The sequence below is a fragment of the Microtus ochrogaster genome, chromosome 26 (assembly GCF_000317375.1).
Source record: "Microtus ochrogaster isolate Prairie Vole_2 chromosome 26, MicOch1.0, whole genome shotgun sequence".
Classification (NCBI taxonomy): domain Eukaryota; kingdom Metazoa; phylum Chordata; class Mammalia; order Rodentia; family Cricetidae; genus Microtus; species Microtus ochrogaster.
This window is the reverse complement of record NC_022025.1, coordinates 3384931-3397146: the sequence shown is the minus strand read 5'-3', so window position 1 is coordinate 3397146 and position 12216 is coordinate 3384931. Positions and strand designations below refer to the sequence as shown.

General features: G+C 38.8%; 1 protein-coding gene across 5 annotated transcripts in view; it reads right to left on the bottom strand.

The window, feature by feature from the left end:
- Positions 1 to 12216, bottom strand: part of Cdk14 (cyclin dependent kinase 14) — a 534756-nt gene that overhangs the window by 253151 nt on the left and 269389 nt on the right. For all 5 annotated transcript variants that reach the window (XM_005358306.2, XM_026784636.1, XM_026784637.1 and 2 more), the window contains one exon: positions 1956 to 2079. In XM_005358306.2, coding sequence (XP_005358363.1) covers positions 1956 to 2079 — 124 coding nt within the window. The remainder of the gene's footprint in view (positions 1 to 1955; positions 2080 to 12216) is intronic.

Below are 12216 nucleotides of genomic sequence, written 5' to 3'. Positions count from 1 at the left end.
GAAAAATCCCAGCTGATACGAATGATCTTTGCCATACTTCTTACCATAAATAAACATTAAAGACATATTAGATAAATACTTAGACAACAGTACACATCTATTTTGAGGATATGTAATGGGTAAGTGAAACAGAGGTACAATAAAGAGAAAAAGAAACTATATAAAAATGTTAAAATATAATTTCTGAGTTATTTACTTTCCTAAATTTTCTACATTTAAAAAAAATCACTGCAGGTTTTAAGACTTCCATCTCAATTTGTTACTGTATCTGATATAAAATGCTAATGTTTTGTTTGGAAACATTATTCCAAAATATAACCTATATAACCTTAGTCATATGAATATTTTCAGGACTGAATGATTGACTGACTGACTGATATTGGACAACCAGAAGACTTAAGGGAGTCTTTGAAGATGAACATACCTTGCTAAAATAATAACATCTTAAAATGTAAAACTAATTATAAATCACATTTAGACAATTCTACTGTATCTTTAATTATGCAGACAAATCTCTATAATGCACATTTATTGAGATATTCAACACAAAATGTAAGGAGCAGGCTCAATTCAGTTAAATGTTCAATGCAACAATATACTTCAACAGATATCTTACCCTGGCAAACTATGATTTTTAAAAAAATCACTGTTAAAATGGAAATTCTTTTAAAGTTGACAGCAACAAACATGACTGCCACAAAGCTAGCTCCTTGAACCTGAGGAACTACAGAATTTCTCTCTACCACTTGCCCCCCCCCCATTACTGGTTTCTGTATTGGAACAGACTTTACATGTAGCTACCCCATATAATCCTGATGCCAAATCTGGCAATAAACAACACATGCATGAAACCATACAAAGCTTCACTGTTTATATTAAAGTAACTGATGAAGAAAGGTGTTTCATAACACACATCACTAACGGCGCTAACTTTGCTTCCTTTTCTCTCTGGGAGAAAGGCACACATAAAACCCAGTAGTGTAGATGTGTCTGGGAGTGTTCAACTACCTGACCTTGACATAAACAGCCGCTCTCTTCCCTCTTCTATTTATTCAGGGTTGGAATAGGGAAAATGATTATTTTCCTCCAAAGGTTGTCTCAACCTCAGGCATCTTTATATCCCAAGGGTAATATTTTCATTCCATTCTTAGTGGAACAAATTTCTAATCTGAATATGTATTCAGAAATGATTGAGGCAGTGTAGTGTCAACACAGCACACTGCCATCAAGTGTCATTCCCACTGCGGGGACCCCAGTGAGCCACAGCAAAGCGGCAGAACGGAGAGGCACCAGATTGGCTTCCTTTGGCTTTGCAAAGATGTGAAAGGCCAGGCTTCAGACTTCAAAGAACATCTTCTAAAAGGCCTGCTCCAGAACCGAGAATTGTGATAAGTGTTCTCATCCACAGTGCTATGAGGACTGCCCAAAATAACAGTCACTCCTGGTACAATTACACTAGACCCTACATTATTGTGTCCTTAGAGGAACATATACTTTGGAGTGCTGTCCGCCCAGGATGCCAAAACTGGTACGGGGATTTCACTTCCCAGCTCCTCACACTTAATAAAATGCTTAGATTTTTTGAAGTTGTGTGGTAAGCCACCCCGTTATCTGGCTTCAGATTATTTTCATAGTAAAAACTAGGAAAAGAAACTAGATCTCCTTGAGGATATTTTATGTTCAGAATTATCCTGGGATTTTGTTTGCTGTCATGTGTAAAGATCTTGTGATTATATAAGGAAGAACAGTAAACAGTTTTCTATTTTATAAAAATCCACCAACCATTATATTTTACTTTATCATTTTTCAAAAAATGGAAATCATTTCTTTGTTCCAGAAAAAGGATTACCAGGATCAGTGATGACACAGAATGGTGCCTAAACAAAGACAGTGCCACCATCTGCCTGGCATTCGCACAGTGAGACAAATAAACTGGCAATTAGCTGCCTTCCTACCGAAGTCTGCCAGCTTCAGCTCCCCCGTGTCACTGATGAGAAGGTTTTGTGGTTTCAGGTCTCTGTGCAGGATATACCGCTGGTGGATGTACGACAGCCCTCGCAGCAACTGAAACAAAAACAACTGGAAAGACAGAGGGGAGATGAGAGTTAGAAGCCAAATTCAGATAAATGCCACTTCATAATACAGTCTGACAAATACATCAGTGAGAATGGGCAATGGACCTCTGGACTTCCTACCAATTATTAAGCAAAATGTGCAATGTTAGCATAGCAATCATCATTTCATTATCAATTCATTAGGCAGTAAGTCAGAGAATTTCTAAAACATCATGGTGTCAATCACAGTACTCCCTCAGCCAGGGAGTTCTATCATCTATGAACTATGACAGAGAATATGGAAGATAAGGTGATTACAGTCCTACAGTATCAATCTCTCTAGACTAAAATGATGTATAAGAGAACAAAGAAATTTATAATATTATTAAAGATAAGAACTTTATATTACTATTTATTCTTATTTGATTCTATAGAAATGGCATGAGCAAGGGTCCACCACTAACGTGCTTTAAGGAATGGAAAGATAAGATGACCTGAGACAATGAGAACAAGAGAGTCATGTCCAACTACCAGCAAATGGTGATCAGGCTGCCTTTGTAGAAATGGCTGTGGAGACCGGTTATCGCCTGAAGACACACATGCACCTTCACTAATTGCAGGGCTGACCTTGCCTAGCAGAGAATAGTTTGGGTGTGACAAATATTTACAAAACGACTAGAGGACTTTGCTTTGGCGTTTACATCAAGCGAATGCTTCTATTTTAGTAACTGAAGAATAATTCACTCTTATCCCAAAGCCCCGCTTGCGGGGAAGTTAATTTCAAATAATTTGCTTGCCAAAGTCACTCTCATTGACCTAGTATTTAAGCAATCAATCTCCCAAAACAAAAACAAAACAAATGGATTTTACATTTATGCACCAACTATATCCTGCTCAGAAATCCAACTAGTAACAAAAGGCTGTGCCAAGGAAATCCAATGTGAGTTAAAAGAACGAAGCTGGAACCACTCTGAAATAGTCAAGTGGAAACAATTAGCAGCTCCTGGAGGGCTAGGAGCTGGCATTTCTGGAATGCTCCCACTAACCAGGGCTACGAAATCCAAGCACACTTGTCTTCTGACATAACATGTAGCAATGACAGTACAATTGCTCACCTCAAACATCTTTCTAGGTGGTAAATATGCATGGGAAAGAGAAGGCCTTGGCTCACTATTCCAAAGTGCAAGTAGACAGATGTGAGTATCTATTCTGAGATAGAATAGATGAAAATTCTGGCTAAAGACTCCAGAAAACAAACATCTTTCCAGAATTTGCCTCCTCTTAATTCTTCCTACGTAGAAGATGGAAAAGGTTGGACACTAACATCACCCTAACTTCTAACCCTCTTTGTCCCGGCACTTAACCAAGGTGCATGATTTCTATGACATTCCTAGTTCTTCTGTTCAGAAGGAAGATGAGTAGGTGAATTAAAATACATCAAGAGACACATGGATATAGAAGCATATACTAAAATTAAGAAATAAATCTCTTGTTAAGAAAAATTTGGCATTGCCCAAGATGCTGGTTATTGTTTAGAAGCTATAGGACCGAGGATTTGGCTGTTTAACCATGTCAATGCTTTCAACCTGATAGGAACAGCAGAAAATATGCACTACCATTATCCCCATTACAGTGATAAGTGTAAGACCCAGGGCACAAACCAAGATTGCTTGATTACAAAGCTGACACTCTTCCCTAACCTGTTCAGGAACTAGAGACAAGGATCACCGTGTGTAGGCATGCTGATATAGAAGCTGCTTCCTCAGCCTGATGGCATGGCATTTGAACATTCAAGAACACGCCCTGGGAACCCAAGGAACTGAACTCGAGTTTCAGCCAGGTGCTCCGTCACTACGATTTCTTATTCCTGACTCTAAGGAATCTTGCCAGACCATAGTCAGAGGCATGCTGCTTTTCGACTCTGTACCCATTCCCTGCTGCCTTCCTTGACTTCCTTTCTGTCCCTTGCAGCCCCTCTGCTCTGGATAAAACGTTCCCACTTTGTGTCTCCACTGTAGCTTCTGAGCACATCATACAGCACTAACTCCAGCTCACACAAGAGGTATCCCTTATACCTCATCATAAACCGGATACACAGTTGGCACGCCTGTATCACTAATGATTTCACCAAATGGATTAGAGACATCTGGATAAAGACAGATAAAAAAGATCATAGATAGGAAGTCCTGGAATAGGATGCTCAAACAGCTAAGAGCAGAAGTGGGCAGATTAAGTAGGAGCAAATAGCCTTAGTAACTAGAAAAATATAGAATCCTGCTAATCCAGAAGCTATGCAACTAGGATATCATGCTGAAGAAGATTAAAATCAGTATCAGAGAAGGATGAGATCACACGCTCAGCTCTAAATGCACAAAAGCTCTAGACTTTGGGGGTTAACACGACCCCCAAAGTACATAAAATGAATACAAGGCAAATCTCTACACTGCCAGGTACCATCATGCAAAGAGAGACTGACAGTTACATAAACAGCTCCTTGTCCCATAAGAGACCTTCACACCACAGTTCACACTCATTATCCTGAAGGTACAAGAAAGGAAAGATCCAGCAGCTGAACAGTAATAGACCTGACTCTGCCATTGTGTGAAGATTAGCCTGTGAGAAGAAAACAACTCAGGAAATCTATCCCTCTGAAAACGGAACGGGGGAATCAGGCTATGTATTCCCCGGTGTCAGAAACTGAACTAATAATGTGATAAACTGTTGCTTTTCTGAGGCGCAAACTTGAGGCCATGACCATGAGTGTTACATAAATCCAGAACAAAGAAAAGAAGATAGCGTAGGAAACTGTAAAATCTCCACAACAGTATCATAAAGGTACGCGAGTCAAGATGACAACAGCGAACTCCACCAAAGCTTGGGTGTGCTAGTGCACATCTGCAATCCCTGCACACGGACTGACGCAGGAGGATGGCAAGTTCCAAGCCAGCCTGAGCTATATACTGAGACATTATCAAAGAAACAAACGAGAAGAAGGGTTGCAGGGAGGGGAGGGAAGGGAAAAAAGGGGGAAGGTGAGCAGAGAAAGAGGGAAAAGAAGAAAGGGCAAAGGTGAACGTGTGTGTTTTACCAATAGCATCTGACAGTGGCTAACAGTCTATGCTCTGGTAAGCAGGGTGGGAGACAGTAAGAACTCCACCCCTTGGTGATCTACGTAGAACATTCGATGTGGTACTCTTCAGTAAGACTGGAGAACTCGGTTATGGGCGGTTTCTCCTTAGGGAAACCAGGAACGGACCTAACAATCTCATCTGATTTTCCAGGCACGCCATTACCTCTTAGATGTTACATAAACCTTAACGCAATTAAGCTGCCACTTGACCTTCTACAAAACAACAGAGGATGTGAAGGGGAAAGGACCACCAGAGTGGCCCACACGGGCCAAGAGGAAGGATCAGATTAGCTTGGTTATTAAAATGAGCAAATGCCAGAGGAATCCCACAGCACGAAAAAGAAAGGATAAAGACTTACTGCTAAAATCGTTCCAAGTCTGTTACGTGTATTATTTTAATCCCTGTGATCTCAAAGTCTGTGTTTCTGATAAAGACCTGCCAACGGGGCAAGTCCGAAGCAAGCCTCCTCTGAGTTCTCACGATGCTTGTGAACTTGCATCGCATCACGCTGTCGCTAACGCAGTGAGCTGCAGACACCCATGTAACTAATGTGCTATCATTATTAAAGGAATTCGACTTCATAAAAGATCCAATCAGCATAGAATAAACTAAAGATTCTCAAGCTTCCCATTCTGTTCTATTCAAAAGTCTTTCTAGAAGTAAATAATATGGCAGCAGGCAGGAGCATGGACAAGACTGGTAGATCGTATTAGGCATCACATTCCTAGCTGATTCCCAGCTCTCTGCTGCAGTGCACAGGAGGCCTCCCCAAGAACACTCGGTCATGGAATATCCTACTTAATCCTTCTGCAAAGACTCTTCCGCACCCACCCACACACTCTCTGAAGGTTTACGCCCCAGTATGAGTATGTTCAATTTCTGTAACTGAAATACCAGGAGACAGCCCTTCCACAAGGAACCAATAAGTGGAGTTGCTCTGACAGGAACAGACCTCTAGCCTCCAAACCTTGCCATCCGTTGCAGGCAACAGGTCACATTTTCAGTGCCATGGCATATACTTGATAAAAACACTCGCTTTTTGTTCTTTATCAATGTAACACTTACTAACATATATAAACACTTTGCTTTATAGGTAAAAGAAAAGGGAGATTAAAATTCAATAAATTTCAGTTACAAGTGCCCTTTAATACTCTATTCCTTTTTGAAACATGTCAAAAAGTTTTCAAAGTGAAAAAAAGCAGGTATTTTAATCATAACTTTGAAAGTGAGTTGGTAAAGGTCCACATTGTTGAACTTAATATGCTGTAATTTGTTCCTCAGACATATCAGAGATACAGCAACAAGCTTTTTAAGTAACCTCTGGCACCAAAGTCTAAAATGTAACTTCAGATGCACTGTGCCTTACTATTGAGACTCATTGGGTTCTGTGAATGGTCAGCAATACAAGCATTCTTTAATATACAAGATTCTCCTTAATACAGGATTAAGCACGGAGAACATTTTGCAGATTTCCAAGGCATGAAAAATTCCCTTTAAGGAGTTTAGGGATTATATAGGACTTTCAAATCTCCCAGTTAGAGCTATTGGCAATAGTGCCCATCCCCATGGCATGCCAGTAGTTTCCTACAATGAAAGTGAACCTATGTTGCTGTCATCTGGAGGCTGTTAAACATTTCTTCTTATTAGGTTTCTCAGTTTAAGAAGGGCTGCTTGAGTCTTGGATGGATACCTTTAACAGTCACTTGCACCACTAAATTATATCATTTCATAACTTTATGAATAACAATGGAACAGGCAGTAAAAAAAATGACTGTAGTATTAACCACTTACTGAGACATTGTTATGGAGTGCATTGTTCTAGGTGTTGCTACATATCCACCTTTCTAGAAAAATAACTAGAGACACTGACAAAATATCCTAATACTTGCATCAGATAATACTTCTCTCGTAAAGCTAGCTCTTTAGTGGGAAGAATCTACAGAATGATTCATTATGACTCATTCCACTTAATTAAACTTTAAAGACTTTAATATAAATATTGAGTCCTAATTTTCAATATAATATATTCAATCATGTCTAAATGGTTTTACTTTACAAAGTGTCATTGCAATTTGATGTGTCAGGTTTTCAGCAATAGCAAGAAGGTGATACAGGATAACAAATAGGATGGAATTTTCTTAGAAACTGGCTTTTCATCAAGGGAAGCTGCTAGCTACTCTGTAACAGTCCTTGAAAGCCTTTAACACAGTGTTCAGACAGTAAAATACACAGGGATCCATGGCTGTGAATCGGGCCACAAGGATGCATTTTCTGCATTGCACTCAACATCCAGCTGGCAGGAAACATGCATGGCAGAAGAAACTAACCACACTTTCACCCTCTTGGATTTCTCTACTTTCTACTGCTTTGTTATATTCCTATACCATCTTGAGAAAGATAGATAACATGTTTCAGAATCCCTAGATAATATCAAAATTAGTTGACATTTCTAAGATCCTGGTACACTAATAAATTTTGTTTTCTAACGATAGCAGCTTTCTGAACAGGAATATAGGTTTTTTAAATGAGACTCTGAAGCCAGCTACTGTGGGAAGAACTGTTTTCATTTGATTTGAAAGTTGGGCTCATCAGATCAACTGTCTTCCATCACAACTCAGTCTAATGGGGGACACCAAGCAAGATAATGCTCTTGGATGGAAATGCCCAGAGTGACCAGGTTGAAGCTGCGAGATCTAGAACTAGGAGACTCCCAGGGGATCAAATCTGATTGCAAGATAGATCTGTTTTCTGTAAAGTTCTGTGAAAGCAGACCTGACAGAATAAATAGGCTTCCAGTAGCTACAAGGCTATATCTGATAAAAATGCGCAGAGAACCGTGGGTCTTAATTAGGGTTTCTATTGCTGTAACTGAATACAATAACCAAAAGCAACTTGGGGATTTATTTCAGTTGACAGTAGCATACCACAATTCATCATGAAAAGAAATCCGAGCAAAAACTCCAAACTGAAACATGGAGAAACGCTCACATATGGCCTGCTCAGCCTGCTTTCTCACACAGCCCTGCCTAGGGAGCAACACCACCCACAGTAGACTGGACCCTCCAATATCAATCTTTAATCAAGGAGTTGGACAGGCTTGCCTATACGCCAACTTTAGGGAGAATTTTTCTCAGTTGAGACATGTTCCCAAAAGATTGCAGCTCGTTTCAAGTTGACATGAAACTGACCAAAACACAAGGATTCGTTAATGAATTGTTAACCATCCCACACTTAGAAACTTAGTGGAAATTCTTTTCCACACAATGAAAACAAACAAGCACTTACATTTCAATGATTTTTATGTCTATAACATCTTAGACACTAAATCAGCATGAAATATCTTGATATGAATCGAGAAGGGTAATATAAACTTAAGAAAGAGATAAAGCTACAGCCTGGAAGACTAACAAATAATGAATCAAGCCTGAAAGTCTTGGAGAATATTCATCAAAGGAAGCTACACGACAGAGAAAAATAATTCCAAGTGAAATGTAATAATTAAAATTGTGAGTTTGGATATATACGACCAATGAATTTCTTTCAACAACCTCCCAGAGGCATGTGAAATAATAGACATTACATAATGATGAGATAATACCTATGGGCTTTCCTGGCTTGTCACACAAAAGCCATGCTTAGCCAAGACAAATCAAAAAAGTGCTGAATACTGAATCCAGTGTGCAACTCCACTGGACCTGCTGGTTTCCCTGATGGGGATCTTGTCCTTTTTGATGAACAAAACACTAGTGTACTGTGCTCCGTCCATTACGGAATGGAGAGAGGTGGGAAGATAGAACACTAATGTACTGTGCTATGTCCATCGCAGAATGGAGAGAGGCAGACAGGATAATCTGATTAAAGTCTGAATTCCAGGATGGCATCTCCCCTATTCCCAATGGGAACTTCCACTTGGGCTGCCCTATAACTACATATAGCATGCCTGATTCTGAGACTGCATCCTACCATGCTTTAAGTTTGAGTTTTAGATAAACTGAAGAATGTACTATCTAATTATCTGGCCTTGATTTCTCTATCAGACCCAAGTGGTTAACAAGTATATCAGCAAATGATTCCATTGAATGTTGGCCTCACTGGTTAATCATAAAATATACTTCTTACTTGCCCCTTGCATGTCTAATACACTATGGATTGATATGCCCAATTTTATTATAACTTTATTTTCTATCAATCCTTTAATTTCTAAATAGGGAGTATAATTTTTTACAAAAATAGGACAAAAGTGTTCAGGAAATTCCTGGGTAAGCACTAATAATTTATATAGAATTTTTTAAAATACATTTTTTGAAAAACATCATATTTCCCAACATATAGAATTAGGAAAAGCTCTATAATACGCCTGGCAATGCATCAGAAGGTGTCATTGCTAGGTCAATGAGAGCTCTAATGAAGACGGTAGAGAAAATCAGGTGCCATTTGGTTTCCTCTCTAAGCATCAGAGAGTCTCATTTAGGAATCAATTCTCAGTGCCATCTGTATAAGACAATCTTAATTTGGCATAACATTATTTTATCTGTTATACACCTGCTTGTTCTCTGACCTACAGAAGAAAGACAGCCACTGTTCACCACAATAAATTTCATATTTTAGCTGAAATAAAAACCAGGAGCTAGTTTTTATACCAAGAGGATTGCAGATACTTCAGGGAATAGGGCAGGGAGTTCAAAATTACTCTGGACATTTTCAGTTATTTTTTTTTAAAAGATGGGAAATATAACTTTGTAAAGAATCATCTAGAAAGGTCATTATATCACAGAAATGGAAATACATTAAATCAAACACAGGAAGACTCAATCTCATCATGATAATAAGATACCATCATCTATATGTATGTCTGCCAGCTAGAGACAGCATCAATTAATCTTTTCTTTTTTTCCATGAACCTTAATTTCCAGTCTCTCGGACTTATCAATTTTTAAATACATGAAACCAGAATAAAAGGAGACATTTAAACTGTTTCAGTTGTTTAAAAAATTCAAGGGCCAATCTATAACTCACTAATAAGTATAAGATCATAAACTGACGAGTTTTGTATGTGACTCAATCATGACCAAACTCTAATATGCTGTAAGGTAGCTAGTGTTTAAAATGTGGAAAAATATGTAGTATCCAAGAAAGCTAAGAAGTTCCCACATGCCAATTTCCTTGCTGTAGAAATGGGTCGCTATGTCTTTAATCATCATAAATATTTATAATAAGGCCCTGCCCTCAGGCTTTAACATCAGGTTTAAAATCATCCTCTTGGTAACTAATTGCTGAAATTACTCATTTGTCAAAAATGTATATAATGCTTAGAAATGAACTATTAGTTAAGAGTTAACATTTGTTTCAGAATGCCATATTAATAACAGACACATTCTGCAGGCAATTTAAGCAGCAGCACGGTTTGGGAAATTTAGTTAATACTGACTAATTTTCTTGAACTTATTCCAGTACTTACCAGGAATGCTACACAGAAACAATAAAACTTCCACAAATTTTTCGCTTAAAATTAGTACCAAATGAACTTAAAATGTTTCAGGTGCTCCTGCAGGGTTGGAGGGCACAGGGCAGTCCAGATGCCCCTTCTTTTTCTCTGTTCCCCCACAACATATTATGCTTGTGGTACCTGAAATTCTGCCCAAATCAAACAAAGAAAAATCCCCTCAATTCACAAGTGTATTGGCTTTATCAGTTATATTATTGGTACGTATGTTTATGGGGGATGGCAAGTGTGACATTGTGTGTTTGAGAGCTTGCTCTCTCCTTACACCACGGTGGTCCTAGACATGGAACTCAGGTGCCTGGGCTTGGTAGCAAGTGCTTTTGCCCACGGAGCCATTTCCCTATCCTGACGTTGACATTTTATAACAAACAAATATGGAAGAAGTAAAAACAAAGAGAGTATGTAAATTTAAGATAAATGTCTAAAACATTTCTACACATTGTCAAGCTGCAAACCGAGAAATCTGTATGCAAAAGAATTTGATCATTTCACTTCTCTTTTTTTTTTAACCATAATACATACCGAGCACTATCTTGTGATCATTTGATGACATCTGACAGGTTGAGCCAGACACTGAGCATTAGATGAGTTAAAAAGACACAGCCTTTCAGTACATATTTTGGTTTAAATGTTTTACTGTTATTATTATGTGCAAATTGTATGTTAATGTGAGAACATGTTCGTTACAGCAGGGGTGTGGAAGACAAAGTTTGGAGTGTGTGCTGTCCTTCCATTCCAGGATTCTGGGATTCTAAGTAGGTCAACAAGCCTGTGCCCGACAAGTTCTTTGATTCACTGAACCATCTTAACAGTCCAGGACATACTCTTTAAAGATAATAACATTTCACCTCATTTTCAAATCTTCTAAAAATGTAGAACTCTTTCAGTGTCTTGGTTTTAGTTCAAATGATTTTCTCTTAATCAATCTCCAACACAGCATTATGAACAGTTATAATCTTAGTAAATATTATTATTATGATTTTCATTTTGTGTTCATAGGCTTAAGTGACAATAAATATCACCACATGAAAGAATATGTTAATACATCGAACAGAAATACCAATGGGACATCTGTCACCTTGCCATTGTCAGACATCTTTGAGACTAATTTCACGTGCAGTGTAAATCCTAACTGTAACCCTGGAGGAGTGACTTGTCTCTTAACAAACAGTGAGGAAAAGCCAACATATAAATAGGTGAGTGGCCTCCCAAGGAAATGCAGCTGTCAGCATCCGTGGTCTGCATGTCAGATGCCAGAACACAGGGCATTCAAACTCACTGTGTTCAGTTTCTAATGTTTTGTAACTTCAGAAAAGAGAACACTATTATCTTCAATATAAAAATGGGAATAGCCGGGCGGTGGTGGCGCACGCCTTTAATCCCAGCACTCGGGAGGCAGAGGCAGGCGGATCTCTGTGAGTTCAAGACCAGCCTGGTCTACAAGAGCTAGTTCCGGGACAGGCTCCAAAACCACAGAGAAACCCTGTCTCGAACCCCCCCCCCCCCAAAAAAATTAAAAATGGGAATA